Below are 16378 nucleotides of genomic sequence, written 5' to 3'. Positions count from 1 at the left end.
AACCCACGGATACTGTATAAGCCCATCAACATTCATAATGCTAATGGAAGAAAGACACTTGTCACCAGAGCATATGAGCAATGAGTACAGCGTGCTAAATGAAGAATGAAGGAGAAAATGAGGCGGCAAAACTGGTGACGTGATTGGCAAAGTGAAGAAAAGTCAGAGCGGCTCATGAGGGAAGATCAAACTCTGGAGGAAGAAGTTAGAATCGCTATTTTAGCTTTCAAGTCTTAGGGAGGATTTCTGTGTGTGTGTGTGTGTGTTGTTTTGTTTTTTGTTTTACAATCACCATGCCTTGCAGAGAGAACACAGCAGGATGCTACATGTCACAGTATGCTGCAGTTGCCTTCAGAGCCAAAGGTGCATCGCTCTGCAGGGATCTGATGGCCTCCTTTGCCTTTGTGCTGTAAACAGTACTATGATCACTGTGAGGCAGAGTGAGACATACAATACGACATCCTGGTCCACAGACACACATACAAAAAAAAAAAGTGAAATCAAGTTCACTTCTCCCATTGAAACGAATCCAATGCTAGTGTGCTAAAGGGGCGGGGCAATGACAAAGCCCATGTGACACTGATAGAGGAAATAACTCTGACCCCAGTAACCCCCTGACCTACTACCATGATGTTTGGTGACGTAGCTCCACTATTTCATGTGCAATAAAAGACTAAAAAAGGTCACAGTTTCTATCACAATATGTCATTTTAAAAATAAAAATCAGTTTGGTGACAATATTAGAAAACTTTATAATCAATTGTTTCTAGGATAGAGAAAAAAACTGTAATAATTACAGATTATTGAGCTTTAGGAATACTGTTGGTAATTTTGGCCAGAAGAAAGAACACAAGCATCACTTAGATCTTAATCTGCAGATTAACTGAATTAATATAAATCTGTATTGCAGGCCTTGAGCATTGATCACGGCTATTTAATCTCAGAAGCACCATAGGTATAGAGCAAATTTACAGCTGTATGCTGTAGAGTATCCTGTGCAAGTGTTCTTAAGCACAGGTTCTTGGTGGGTTCAAAGTCTACTCAAAGGTGTGGCCCGGTTATCAAGACTGCATACCGGCTTAACTTGTTTATTGGTGACAGTGACGTTATTATAAGTGTGGAAACAAAACACATCATTTGAGTCAAACAGGAAAGAAAAGAGAATTTTTTTTTGTATTTTAGATCATTTATTGAAAATTCTGTGTAAAAACTGCTGACTGAAAGCCAAAGCTGCTGTAAAAGCAGCAGGCGCTGTGTAACAAAGTTATTAATCTGTCCTTAATGAGACAGATGAGAACACACAATTTCCCTGAGATCCATGCAGATCAGTGTGAGATCAACACATATACATCGAGAAGGGAAACATGAGATAAAGACAAACTCACACATACTTCTAAGGCACTTAATGCGATAGCATCTGTGATCTTCCAGTTATACACGTTCTGTGGTTTTGTAAACTTCACATTACATATTATGATTCCATTATGACAGGAGTGTAACAAAAAACCAAATCATAGAGAGGGATCACTGTAGTTAAATAAAATCTTACTGTTCTCACCGATAACTTAATTTATTTGTACACATTTTGTTCAATACTTAATTTATTAACAAACTTAATAAATACTTGGTTGAGCATATAGTTGTCTGTACGTAATAAAAAAAAGGCAACAAAAAAACAAAACAACTGTGTCGTGAACACAAACACTTCAACACTTGATGTGGGAGGACTTAATTCAAGCTTTGGTGGGTGTACAAGGTCAAGCAGGCATGAAATCAAGCTAGGTTTGACTTAGCTAGACTCAGCTCTTCCCCTACTGAGCTTTACTGTACAGTAAAATGCCTGAAATGACTGAAACGGCAGCACTTTCAGTAAAGTATGTGCACAAGTTATAAATAGCAATATAGGTTGTGACCTTGTGCTTCCCTGAAATATTTCAGCAAAAGGACCTCGTGCCATATCTAGTATTCACAAGTCATCATCGCTCACAGATCTATAATGACCCTCCTCAACAGCATTCTGCTTGATTGTCTCAGCTGTTCGCCTTTGATTCAACTCAAGCAAAGCCCTCAGCAGGTCATTCAGGCTGGCTCTCCGGCCTTCTTTCTCCATCCACACCTTCAGCAACTCGTGCATCCGGTCATCGTATGAAAGGCTCTCTGTGCTTTTGATCGCATTATCGTTAATCCCAAGGTGACGGAAGAACTTATTTTGGAGGCACACATCTAGTTCTTCAAAATATTTGAAGCAATCCTTGAGAGACTGTTCACCTGCAAGCAGAGATAAAAGTTTATCAGCACAGTGATCCATGTGCATGTGGACTTTTTGAGAGAAGGGATGAAAGTAAAAACACTTCACCATTCACAGGCATGAGCGTGGGAAACTGCTCGATGTCCTGAAAGACAAAAAGAGAAGCACCCATTAAGACGTTTTCATGACTCGTACGCAGTGATGCATGTAGGATTTTGACCAAGATGCAGTGATAAGCAACCTCTCTCCTCTGTTAACCTGGAGGTAGGGTGTCACGTGTCACACTTCCACTTTTGTTTTCGACACGATCAGCACATACTGATGCAAGAGCTAAATGTCAGACAGATTGACTCTTGCTAAATAAACACTGACATTTCTCACAGCTAGCACAACAAATCAGTGAGTCACTGGGATGTTCAATAACTATAACACTGATCCTCCATCCTCCATCCTGCTTCCGTTTCACACGTGTTCTCATGTTGGAGTTTGGAAAATAAAACGTTTGCATGTATCCACTATTGATGGAACGGTTCACCAAATCCACGGTTTGGTTCGTATAATGGTTCTGAGGTCATGGTTTTTGGTTTGGTTTACATTATTGAGGTTTTTTCTACTTTTAACACTCTGGAAATACCATAGATAAGCACAAAATATATCCTAATTATCCAACTTTCAACATATTTAAGAATCAGTTCAGTGTTTCCTATATCATTATTCTTTTTATTTTCTATATAGCACCAGATCCTAACAGAAGCCATTTAACATCCTTTCCTATAGAACAGGTCTACATCGACTACGCTAGGCTAAGCAATGCTAACGGTACTGATCCCTGTGTTTCTGTTTTTAATTTCGCAATATACCATTTACATCCTGTTCTGTAAGCCATGACGGGAGTGGTGTAAATCTCCTCTCTGCTCTGACTGCAGCTGAAACTGCTGCGTGCTGTGTGTGACCGGATGTGGGCGTTTTGAGGCGGGGGAGGAGCTCATGGTCGCTAGCTTTTGATAAAAAAAGGTTTGGAAAGCCGCCAAATGTAGTGAGGGAGACGCCAAGTTGCCAACACTTGTCTCCATGTCGTGGTAAAAATGCCTCCCTGCATTACTTGATGTACCGAACGGGTGAGTTTTTGTTCCTGAACCGTCCCATGCCTAGTATTAACAATATCAACAAAACTGCAGTGGATAGGTGAAAGGTTCTTAAAAAAAGATTTAAAAAAGCATGTAGAATTTTTCTCACACTTCATCATTTAGGGGTGTAGAAAGGAAAATGGGCATGAGTCATATTAGTGGGGGCCGCAAAGCATTATTCAAAACAACAAGCAAGGACAGAAGCAAGGGTGCGCTCACCCTCTTGTTGGGCAGCCCTGAAGCCACAGGGGTGACTCGGGAGGTAGGTGAAGGCAAACAGGTTAAATTGTGCTGGGAGCTATTGGCTGAGTCACTGGGGGTTTCACACAGCCGTTCACGCTCAACCTCCAGATCAGCTCTCACCATTGGGCTTGTACTTGCTTGTCCAGTTTTTGTCCTATCAGGTAGATTTTGCTGTGAGCCTAAGGAGGGAATATAGAGTAGATTATGCAACAAAAATCTCATACAGGTTTTTTTTTACTTTGGTGTAAATAGAAACCCCCCCATTTTTTTCAATTCCATGATTTAACCTCTTTTACTTAAAAGTGGGAGGCAGAAAAGTGCTGCTGCTTACACCAAAATGTGGTAATGGAGATAATTGTCACTTGGTGACGTATTTTCATGTATGACGCAATAGTGCATGTGTGGAGCTCATCCCAAAAAGTTTCAGTGTACCTATTCCTGGAGTGTTTTGAATAAATGCTGTCTCCTTTCACATTTCAAACTTGGCTGATTAGTCAGAGTTAAAGTTACCAGCTATATGCCAGAAATTATTGGGACAAAACTTTTAGCCACTACCGCCCATGTCAACTAGCTAAGCCATGCTAGTCCTGTTAGCCTATTCCAGAGGTTGGTAACTCCAAAAAAACCACGCAGCGACTCTCCTTTACCCATTATGTACATTTACAAACTATTTAAACAGTGATATTGTTTATGGAGTGTCTGTACATTTAAAATATATTGAGGGTTTCTTTGTTTTCTTGTTCTTCCTGTTCTTTATTTACTCACCTGTTTGCCTCTTTTTGAGCAGGATAACTATCACACAAATTACTGCCACAGCACACAGACTACACAGGACGATCACCACTGCGGTTACTAATGAGAAATCAAAAACACACAATGCACAGTGGACACACATCATAAGCACCACATTAAAAATGGAAGTACATATTCAGTATATGTATTTTGCATATACCTGAGGTAGAGGCAGGTTTATGGCTGATTTTCTTGCACTCGGTGTTGGTGGTAGACGTGCAGTTCCTTACTATCACTTCATCATTTTCACATCTAGTTTGGAGGCAGGCAAAAAAGATGAATGGAAAGGTTGAAAGAATCAAAATGAGCTAGGCCATCACAGTAACAGTCTTCAAATGAGAAATGAGAGTCATAAAAAGAATTATTCTGCTATCACTCACTCCGAATGAACAAAGCACCTGGTGTGTTCTCCTTTGGTTTGCATACACTCACCTTGAACACTTCTTGCACACTTCACAGGCTTGGTCAGGATCGCAAAACCTTCCCGATTTGCACCGACATTCAGCGTTTTGATTGCCAGTGCATGCTCTTACAGTTTCCTGATCTGGGAAAGCAACAGAAAAAAGACCTTGTTCAGATGGAGCATTCTGAAAAAGTTGAATATTGTTTCGTTGTCCACAGTCATTCTAAATTAAAGCCACCGTGCAGAATTACCTGATCGACACTGCGTGCACTTGAGGCACTGTTTCAGCTCGTTGGAATGCTCAGTGAATGTCCCATACTCACATTCTTCACACTGCCCCTTCTCTCCGGCTCTGGTGCAGGGTGATTTTACATACATTCCTAACACACAAACACAAGAACACAGACCATAACATTTCCCAATTGAGTCAGTAACTAAACTGTCATTCCAACTAAACAATAACCAAACTGCATCATATGGCTTGTGATTGAGCTTAGGTTTGAGCTCATTTCAGAGTCTCTGTGGACTAAATCAAGTGCAGCTCCATGTGGCTTACCAGCTGGACAGTTTAAACAGCAGATGTTGCCGTTTAGGTACTCCTGGTAGTCTCTGCAGGAGATGTCCCGCCGTGTCCTGTTGGCTCTCAAGTCAAGGCCAGAAGGGAAGGCCACAGTGTGTTTGAGCCTGATCACCAAAGCAAAAAACTTGAAGAAAAAAGATGAAGTCAAAATGAGAAGAAGAGAGATTAAAGTAATTTTTAGCATTTTTATGATTGGACAAAACAATAAATGTAAAAGTCACCCTGCACCTATAATAAAAAGATTAAATAAAAAAATAACATTTAAAAAGTCAAACGAAAGTGGGCCTTTGTCCCTGAGTGTTAAACAATCATTGAACTGTGTATGGATGGCAGATCTGCTGCCAGGAAGTGCCTGATTCACAGAGGAATACTTATCTATTGGCTTGTTGTGGTATAACATACAAAGTGTTTGAGTCACTTGTCCCGTCATAAAAGTTTCCATGTTTTTTAGTGATATGAATTCAGATTATGCAATACCAATGACACAAACACACCTCTGATGAAGTCATGGCCTAATAAACAAGCTAGGCAAGTGGATATGACTGGAGAAGGGGAATTCCTTCAGACAAAGTTCAAGTTACCTTAAGGATAACTACTGTAAATCCCTGTAATGTAAAAAAGGGCAAATCCTGCAGTCAGCACTGAAAAAACACTCTTCTGTTAAAACAATTTTTTTTTTGGCCAATATAAAAGCTTAATATCAAAGGCGCCCATTGCTTGACTATATACAGTGGAGTTAAATGGAGTCACCACTTTAAATGTTCAAGTTTAAATGGTGTTTTTATTCACAAACTATCTAGGAAAACTTTTAATAATTTAAGCTTTTAATGTGGCCTAAAATTCAGCTAGTGGGGTCTGAGCTTCTGGGATTTAGGAACATTCCCAGAGCAGCTCTGAGGAAGTACCACAGACTGAAGGTTTTATCTTAGCGAGAATTTGAGGCCAACCCTGTTGCCAGGTGTGACACATTCTTTTAAAACTAAAAGTATGAGCGAACAAACATTCATATTAAATTAATAAAAATAAAACAAGCTTTTAAAAAAGGAAAAAACAAGGTGAACACAAAACATGTTCATGTTGGAAAAAAACTACTTATAAAAAGTCTACTCTTTATTGTATTCTAAAAAATTCGGATTTCTGGTGGGAGAGAACAACACTAAAAAGATTGCACATAAACATTTTATTTTTCTACTCTTTTCTCTTGTTTAAGGAACACAAGTCTTCCTCTCTGCACTTAATAGTTCACCAACTTGTGAGGTCACTTAAGACCTAAGATGCTTTGTGAAAAACTTTCTCTTTATCAGGATTTGGGCTTCATTTTAAAGGGTAATCCTAAGAAAATACCCTCATTCTAAGAATTTTGTCCCTGACTACATTTACACCACAATGCTCAAAAAGCATTCTCTAAATAAGACATCACCCTGGAAACATATTTTTCTGATTACCTTAGCCCAATTAAGGTCATATAAGAGATTAACTGAATTAATACATGTGGAGTACACAGATCTTAGCATCATGTAAACACCTTATTAGGAGTATTACCCTAACCTGAACATGGACATCAATGAAAATATGGTGTAAACACAGTCACAAAGTGCCATGAATCTTTATTAATAGGCACATATGTGTTATAAGTGGATCAATAAGACTATCAGCTGCCTTTTTATTTATATTATGTGACACCCATTGACCTCCTCCCTTTTGACCACCTGCAAAACATTTCTCCACCCTATTGATACAGCATCAGGTTCTAATGGTTTTTCAACAATACTCTTATTTATATTAATAAATGTTCTATAGCACTTGTGTTATTGTCCAGAATCTTATGCATGTTTAGTTTGTGTGTCTTGCTTGTGTCTCATACAGACAATCTCAATTATCCAAAGCTCCAGTTTCTGTGTGAAAGGTTGTTATTGGAACCGACTGTAGTGCAAGGTGCATCAGCTAAAAATCTTCCCCAGTCACAGCTGGCCAGTAAAAGCCTGATGGAGAGAGTGCAACTGCTTTCAAAATCAAAGATGAGTTTCACTAAAACTTCACCTCTGTGCAGCCCACGAACACACATCCAGTCAATGAGGAAGGAACAGCCAAATAAGGCAGTAGTAGTATTCATGTGTGGGCATATCCCTGCAGGCATGAGCACACACACATGTACATGTGACCCTTCTGGAATATTCCATGTGTTAGTTGATAATATAAAATTAAAGGTTTATAAGGAACACAGAACACCTGCAGATTATATCTGGCATTTTAAGCCTATATATAAAAAAAGTTTTTTGGATCAACATTGAACAACGTTTTTTGTCAATAAAATATGAACATATAGAGAACATTATTAATTCGCCATACACACAACTACAATTACTTTCAAGCACGAAGCTACTGTCCACCAACCACGTCTGTATTTGGATGAAATAAAGCTTCAAGACAGATTACTGTCTCGCCGAATTGAGTACAGACTATATTAATACATATTTATCTCACATTTTACTACTAAACTTGGCATATTTAACTTGCAAATTTCAAAAAGGTTTAAAATAGGCAGATCCTAAATGGGAGTTCGGCACAACAAATGAAGAAGACACCGGTTTGAGGTGGGAAACGGGTTTACATCACTTTTTTAAATACAACATTTATATCTACGCACTTAAAAAGTCACACACAAACTTCTGATCGGGAATAAGAGGGTCTCAACTAAAGAGCTGTTCTAGTTGTTACTTTATGAAGCGTAAGAGGAATGTCGCACCTGCGTCACACGGGAATCTCGCAGATCAATGCGAGGAGGAGGCAAAGCAAAGCGAACCGAGAAAAGCAACAATGCCCATTTTTACATTTCACGTGTGACAAAAGTATAAACTTTACACAGTAGCTACCGCATTTTCAAACTTCTTTAGAGAGACGCAACACCTGAGTGATAAAAGTTTTTAACCGGGTCGCCATTTTCATAAAAGGGCGACAAACAAATATTTTACCTGGACTACTTTAAAAAAACAGACAACAGCGGGTCCATTCAGCTTTAAGCAAACTTCTTTCTTTCGCTGCGACATTTAAAATGACATAAAACTTACCGTGTACATCAACAGGTTCTTCATTTTTCAGTAGAAGTCTTAAAATCCACAGACCGAGGTCAACTCATCCCAACACAACTACTCTGACAGGAGTCGCGTGCGCATCTGCCCGGTGCCCCGAGCCTCCTGTGAGCCTGAAGGTAGACCCGCCCACAGGCACGAGTCCAATTCACACGCGCGGCTCTGACCAATCAGCAGCTGTGATTCAACAAGGTGGAAGTAAAGGTAATTTGATATCCACACAGCAACAATAATAACTTCACATATTACTGATATCAGCCAATGAGATTATTGATAAAGGCAAGTTGACGCTGACAAATCGATTACGTAGGTGAGTGAGAAAGCGGGAGTGTCAGATACAGGAAGAATAGCTTAGCATAGAAGGAGGAAGCAATCAACACCAGCATCATCCACCAGCCCAAAGTAGTTGAATAATATCAGCACACCAACATTAAAATTCAGTATTGTCCACCCCTTGTTAATTTGCCCAAAGGTATTTTACAAAACACAAGCAATAAATAATTGTGATCAATCCCCCCCTTTAAAAAAAACAAACAAAAAAAACATACTGTCTAAACACTGCTACATAAATCTAAACATAGAGTCCTACAGGATCATGTGCGATTCAATCATTGTCTTCTTGGCCAGACTACCACTGAAACTGAGATTGTTTTATTTCTTCCAGGTCAAATAAAGACAATAAACACATAAAAGCTTTGGCCACTTTCTTGGATTTTTCCAGCATTTGTTTAGAAACTGTTTAATTTCCATGTCTGTAAGATAATCAGTTCTAAAGCAGCAATATACAGCTGCATCCTATAATTATTTCCAACATTTGAATGGCTGAATCTAAGCACAGAGTACAGAGAATATTGATCTATATAGTCCAGAATTCACCCTGCTGGTTATGCATACACATACACACCGTGTCTCATCAGCCCACATGGCTGTACTTGCTCTTTATTCCCAATTTTAGCATTTAGCTCAAAACACAGCCTCACAGTGCAGCTAGCATGTCTGCAGACTCTTTAAGCCTCTCTCACACATGCAGTACAGCCCTGTAATTTCCACAAATGACAATAGAAAGCTAATGTTTGAATCAGAGCAGATTAAACAGAATTGATCCTGCCAGCTCTTTTGTGTGAGGTGTGAAACTTTCCCTGCCAGCCAGCCAGCTGAGGCCCTTTTGATGCCAAGTTTAATAATTCTTAGTATCTGTGTGGAACTCTCCTTCCATCAAAAGTGGTGAGATGACTTGGAAATTCTAAAAGACATCTGTGAAATGTGACAGTGTATGTTAGGCCACAGTAAACAGCCTACAGGGTTTTGTCTGCCATATTGTTTTGATCTGCAGCTTTTTGAGGTCTCAGCTCCTCAGTTACTCCTTCGAATGGAGTCTTTGCCAACAAGTCAATAATAACTTAACAACAATAACTTTGTTTCTACTGTCACATGTAGAAACAATGGCATGTCACCTTGTGTACTTAACTACAGGAGCTTTCATGAATTCAGCTCATTTCAAAGCAGCTTCTCTCTCTGCTGTCAATAATGGAGTAAACAGAGTATTGTACAAAGAGCTGCATGGAGTCAGCCATCATCACAGCATTTAGCCAACCTCATGCGTGTTGTGTGCCAGTTTAACATTATCTAATGAGCAGTTTGTCTGCAGTGCGTAGATACGCAGCCTGACAGGAAGCGGTGCCTTGTGGATGGACAGTATTTGACGATGCACGCTGACGGGAGAGTGAGCTGAAATAAAACCCTCTGTTTCAGTCCGCTGACTGTGATGCTCTAAGCTGGGGGCTGAGACGCTGTGAGCGGGTCAACACTCAGATTGGACTCACTGTTTGGGCGACTGATTGTTTCATGGGCTGCTGGGCACACTTAAGAAATATAGACACATACGCTCCTTCTACAGACCTGCTGAGGACTGCAGCTCATCAGAAACTGCATTTTACCTATTTTATTTATCCAATCATTCAGTGTTGACCGTATTTCTGAGTTTCTGCACCGTTTCCTCCTGGACGCGTCTGGAACTTGTGTTTTTGATGATAAGGCCAGGGAGGAGGCCAAAAACCTCTGAGTCCCTTTTTCAAAGATAAGACATTTTGCATTCAGATGGATCATGCTGCCTTCTGCTCCATGGCTGGACCGGGGCCAAGATCAATGCTACTGATATGGAAATTTGTTTCTTCTTTATTACAGGGCTGCCTGCATAAATGGAAAGAAAGGTTGTGCTGTAGGGATTATGGGGATAGTTTGAACATAATGTGCAAAGCGGACATAATGAATTAAAGGCTTATTTCACTGCTTCACTGCGGAAGAGTTCCAAAACCTTATAAAAAAAGGAATTTTGAACACCGGGGCATTAGATAAGACACATAAAAACGTTTCAAACCAAAACTACAAGCTAACCAGAGTTAGCCAATAAAAGTGTTACACCGCTCCTGGAAAGAAGTCCTGTTTACACACACACAGCTACACTCGATAACAAGCACTGGATGGTGTGTTAATATTAATATGATGCTGCTTTTACAGTTTCTCCATAATAGAGGGAAAGTGTTCAGTATATCTGTCAAAATGGCCACACTAGAAAACAGGGGGAAGACATACAGACAAACACTGGGGGTGTGTCCGAATTGGTCACTATGTAGGTTATACCAGTCAACCTACCTCTTTAAATTTTCACTCATGAACTGGGTGCTTGTCAAATTCCACTGTTTAAGAGTAGACAAATTAGTTGTTTTGCGTCCGAGGACCACCATGACATTTATATTATCACACCATCCGATGGCAGATAACAAACATTTAGTTTGCTGCAAACCTTTAAATCTAGAAAGCTGATAAGAAAGACAGCAATGGCAATGTGGCAAGAATCACACATAGTTAAGTGCAATTAATGCCTGCTTGTATTGACGTCACATGTTAAGACAGCCCTAAATAAATAGGTCATGGGAGACACAATTGTTGACATTCAACATGCCAATGAATCAGCTCCAGGCAATCTTTCCCAGAAGACTGCTTTAAGTGTGACGCTTCTGCTTCTGACAGGGGACAAAATTATCATTTTTTTATAAATAAACAGACGAAAAACATTTTCTGGGTGCATTAGGTGTGAATATTAGACACTGCCCCAGTCTTAAGAAAGGAGTCAGTGTGTGTGTGAGGGAGGGGAACACAGATTCAGGTTATTAGCACTTCTAGAGCACTAAGAGCTCTATCAGAGGAACAGGAAAGTCAATTGTAACACTGTCAATGACTGAAAATCCAGCCTCAGGTCATATTACAGTAATTATTAATATATTTACAGACCTCAACCTGTAAATATAGACCTCAAGATCACCACAAACATCATTTCCCATTAATCCCTTGCTTAACCATTACAGGTTTAACAGATGAATCCTGCTCAAGAGGAAAATAAGAATGTAGACTGATCCAACACAATGACCATATACATACATTGACTGTATAGAGACATCATTTATAATGCTCAGCTAACTTCAAGACATCGAGCTAAATTAATCTGGAGCAAGTTCTGTATTGACTTAAATGACAATGAATTATTATTTCTAATGCCAGCAGTTTCTCCATGTTTACGGTGCCTTTACAACCATGACAGGAAAAGCTGCCAATCTTCCCTCGAGTGCTGTGTCAATCTTCCTAGTCAGTCAGTGATTTTCCATAACTCTCAGGAATACCGTGAAGGAATTTCTTCAGCTGTGGCTCAAATATTCACTTGACCCCATAAAGACACCAAATGGAATCTGATGATTTAAGGTTGCTAATTAATAAATATGAACACGTCCAGTTGCCTCGGATGACTGAGAATCTTCATCAACATTTTTAATAAATAATACAATCCAAAGGAGCACGCTGAGAAACTATGTGCAACAGAACACATGGACTAGATAGATCAAGGTAATGAGACACAGGAGGAAACAATCAGGGTGGTGCAGCCAATCAAAAGGCAGGAAAGACACAGGTGCACACTTACAGCTAGGTTTAATCATTACAAGTACATATGTATAAACACAGACAATGCTTTGGTAAGCTTTAACTGTACATGCAGTCATCGAGTCAGTTGGTTGTGGATTCCTGTACATGCTGTGAGATATTTAAAATCCTCTGTCCTCTGGCCTTGTCTGGCATGATGGCTCTCGTTGTCTGTCTGAGACTTTCATTCTGTGGACCAGCCTGCTCAGCCTGTGTCCGCCACTCACCCTTTGACTGGACCTCTGCTCAGCAGGCCTCTGGAAATCCTTCAGCTTGTAGAAAACTAAGAGTGTCAACATACTTTTGCACATTTATAAACTTTTACAATGACTGTCCATGTCTGTATTAAGGCTCCTCTGGCACGTGTGCTAATGCCTCCCTTCAATCCACCACAGAGGGTGGATGGGAAACTATGCGGGTAACAAGCTAGACAGTCCCTTTCCTCTTTAGTCCATATAGTAGACTAAATAAATACAGACTCACCTTCTGTGACATCACATGTCCTCAATGGGTGCTGCTGAACCTCGGTGTGGGAGGTTTTTGGCCGTCGCCATCTTGGAATATTGGTTAATCCAAATGTGGGCATATGAGTAGAGCTGAAGTAGGCAAGCAGTCACATCCATTACGTTGTGACAATGGCAGACAGCCAGTAGGCTACTCTCCCCCTATTTACTCATTCAGTCAGGTGGATTAGTAAGATTTCTCTGAGCAGGTGAGGCACAGAGGATGTTTGTTTTCTTTTCAGCAACAGGTAAGAAAAGTAGTTTTTTTTTTGCAGTGACAGAAAATAGCAGCAGGACCCATGTTGTGTATATATCAAAGGGGACTGATGCTCACATAGAAACACAGTCAAGCTGAAGTTGACAGCAACACTCCTGTCTGTGTGTGTGTGTGTGTAATAAAGAATAAAATAAAAAAGCAAACTAAATAAGACCGGTCTAAATGGAACGTTCCACTTCACCAGGACACGCTGATCTTTCAACTGTACATTTATTTCCAAAAGGCTGCATATACATTTGCAAATTCTACTGTACAGAAAACATCCAAAATGTCCATAATTATAGATACAATATACCACAAAGCTGCCCTGGCGTTACCAAACATAGATGTTCAGCACTAGAAAAGCTCTGCAGCCTATTCAATATTATAATCTTAAATACTTTGTCAACTAATACCTTTAAATGTATGTCAGTATGATTAATTGTTTCTTTTTTTTCATCCCCATCAGTAACTTTACAACATTCACCATTTACAGTAGTTTAAACAAGGCACAAGAATAGTGATATGAAGCCGAAGGCCATGCGTGAAGCTGGGAAAAAAAAGAGCATGGGGACTGACGGTGAGTCAGGTGACACCAAATCATGGACGCCGCTTTTATCTCTTAAACAGGGTTAGTCTTACACCAAAGCATTATACACAGAGAGAATATGTTTATGTGCGTGTGAACTTAATGTAAACACATTAATGAGATACTGAAATGCACAGAACAGGATGCTCCTGATGCAGCATGGAGCCGCCGCTAAGCGCTACAAAAGCACGCCTTTCCATGTTTGACACCCTTTGATTGCCAGAATTAAAAAAAAACTAAACAAAAAAACAATTGTGAAAATAAAAAAGATTACATTTCTTCATTAACGTACATAAAAGATAATGGTAGCTTAATTAGAAGTGCATAGAGAAGATGCAGGAAATCAAAAAAAAGGACATAAACAGTATCAGGTCATAGAGGGATAAATAAACACATTAAACTTCATTTAACTTCAACGATTTAAATCACAATAAATGTGTTAAATAAGGGTTTTACTGTCTAAATTAATGAACATAAAATGATCACATGATCTTTGATTTTCTGGTAGAATAATGTCCAATAACACACCAAAAATCCAGAGGCCGGTTCTTGTTTTCTTATTAGAGCAAAGATTTCAGTATCAGCGCCAACAGTGCAGGACATTTAGATCTGTGACGAAGTTAAGATAAGATAAAAACAGGTCGTGTGTGCACATGGCTTCTTTAGAATTTACAGTGAACGCTGAGCTGTTGCTGCAAACCAGGATGTTATTTAAAGGATAAATATAAGCGTACACATATTAAAGGTTAATACACACTTAGCTAAAAAAAACAAAAAACAGTGTGTTTTATGGAACATCACCAAATTCTGAAAGCTCTAATTACATTAAAAACACAGACTAATCCCATTTGTGACCTTCTTCTTTGACATCTTTCAAAAACATTTTTCACTTTATGGGACTGAATGAAAAATATCCATTAACTTAATTTTTTTTAATATATGATTTTATTGTAATTAGGAAAACTTGAACATTTGAAAGCTTGATATTGTCTACCTGTCCAAATGAAGCTCTCTGTAGCTGACATTGCATTAAGCTACTAAAGAGTAGCTAAAACTTGATTTCTTGTGATAAAATCCATATTTAATTCCAACAAAAGTTAGCATGTAGGCTACACTTTAGCTGTGTCTCATTTCTGCTGCTTCCATTCATACACATGTAGCATATGTACACTGTGCAGTGTGTACATTTCAAAAGGCGGTGTCGTCTCAAATTGAACAAAGTATGCAAAAACCTAACTAGTTAATCTACCAGGCTGCTATTTGTAGGTAGCAAATTGTTTATTTAATGTTAATTGTAAATTTAATGGCTTCTGACAACAGTCTAGTAGAGCTCAGTACAATGCAACATCTTTACATCAGCCGCAACGGATTGTGATGTAAACTTGAAAAATCTTGTTTTATTGGTTCTTCCTCTTCCGCTATATGCAGCCAAGATGGCGGCCATTGAGGACGAGTGTTCATCGTTTACCAATCAACCTTTTGACCGGCTATCAGTCTATTGACATTACTAGGCAATAAAAGGTCCAAAGATATGTACCTGTTATATGTTAACAGGACATCACATGCTAACATTTCATCATGTGTCAAAATTGTTGATTATTATAATTATAACACCTGTGTTTGTGCCTGGACAGAACTAATATTTATATTGTTATAATATATTACTGTTTCTGGGTTATCCTTTCACAGCCTTCACTGCTCCACACTTGACACCAAGCTATAGTGCTCTTCTGTTGTGTGAGTGTAAATTAGCTCTCATTGTTTTTTACTACAAGTGTATGATCTTCAAATGAGGGCTGGAGCATAAAAATATCATGTCAAACATCTAAAAGAATCTGAAATATGTGAAACAATATGTACAAAATGTGTTTGCATCATTTTGTCCACCTAGTTTTTGATAACATGATAATAAAAGGTCTTTTTAAATGTGAATTATGTAAATTAAAACATATAAACAATTGACAAAAATCCTAATTTTTTATCTCATATTCTTTTCCTATTTTCTCACAACATTGTGCGATTTGAACACAAACAGTATGCACCTGCTGTCACACTGTGTGCAGTTGTTTTGTGCGCATGACCTCTGCAGCCAAGAGATGTCAAAGTGTGGGTCTGTGAGGGCAGCCGAGTTTGTCTCAGCTTGATATAAATCCCAACGTAACGGGTGTTAATGGTGAGAATTGTGCGGATAAGATGTGGCAACACGCTTCCCGTGGTAGCAGGAAGTGATGTTTCACAGCTCCCTCTCTCTCTATCAGTCGGCAGAGGAAACTGTAATGAACTGTAAAGCCACAGTTAGAAATCTTACTCTGCCACATTACACCACAACCACAGCTCTGTTTTTTTTTCCATGTGTTTTTAACGTGTGCTGTCCTGTCAGTCAGACTGAGCTTGATGTTTTTTTCCTCTCTCTAAATCATGATAAGACTATACGTTTTTAGGATTTTATTTTCCGAGATGAAAACGTGTAAATTTTGGGTGAATACCTGGCTTTGAACATTCACAACCACAACATATAAGCAATCAGCAGCTTCTCTTTAAAAAATATAATATTGGACATCAAAAAAGTAGCAACT

The 16378-nt window shown here is 39.1% G+C and overlaps 1 protein-coding gene across 4 annotated transcripts; it reads right to left on the bottom strand.

Moving 5' to 3' along the window:
- Positions 1-1216: 1216 nt before the first annotated feature.
- hdr (hematopoietic death receptor) lies at positions 1217-8602 on the bottom strand. Of its 4 annotated transcripts, none has more exons than XM_028414124.1 (9): positions 8462-8602; positions 5370-5517; positions 5065-5193; positions 4843-4954; positions 4571-4662; positions 4384-4470; positions 3595-3797; positions 2357-2393; positions 1217-2268 (listed from the first exon to the last, which is right to left on the bottom strand). In XM_028414124.1, exons 1-9 carry the CDS (start codon positions 8483-8485, stop codon positions 1967-1969), a joined length of 1134 nt encoding a protein of 377 aa, XP_028269925.1. In that variant the 5' UTR covers positions 8486-8602; the 3' UTR covers positions 1217-1966. The 4 variants fall into 4 exon arrangements, with proteins under 4 accessions (XP_028269925.1, XP_028269927.1, XP_028269928.1 ...); XM_028414126.1 differs by having other exon boundaries at positions 3739-3797; XM_028414127.1 differs by having other exon boundaries at positions 5370-5497; positions 8462-8587.
- Positions 8603-16378: the final 7776 nt, after the last annotated feature.

The sequence above is a fragment of the Parambassis ranga genome, chromosome 9 (genome assembly GCF_900634625.1).
Source record: "Parambassis ranga chromosome 9, fParRan2.1, whole genome shotgun sequence".
NCBI lineage: Eukaryota > Metazoa > Chordata > Actinopteri > Ambassidae > Parambassis > Parambassis ranga.
Note: the sequence above shows the minus strand (reverse complement) of the source record. Positions and strands in the feature narration are given on the sequence as shown.

What these genes read in the sequence shown, in the direction of transcription:
- hdr (XM_028414124.1), bottom strand. Translation starts at nt 8,485, where the DNA reads ATGAAGAACCTGTTGATGTACACG. An exon ending in CTGTTTAAACTGTCCAGCTG is followed by an intron (nt 5,194 to 5,369) that starts GTAAGCCACATG and finishes TTTGTGTGTTAG; the next exon opens with GAATGTATGTAAAATCACCC. An exon ending in GTGTGCAAGAAGTGTTCAAG is followed by an intron (nt 4,663 to 4,842) that starts GTGAGTGTATGC and finishes CCTCCAAACTAG; the next exon opens with ATGTGAAAATGATGAAGTGA.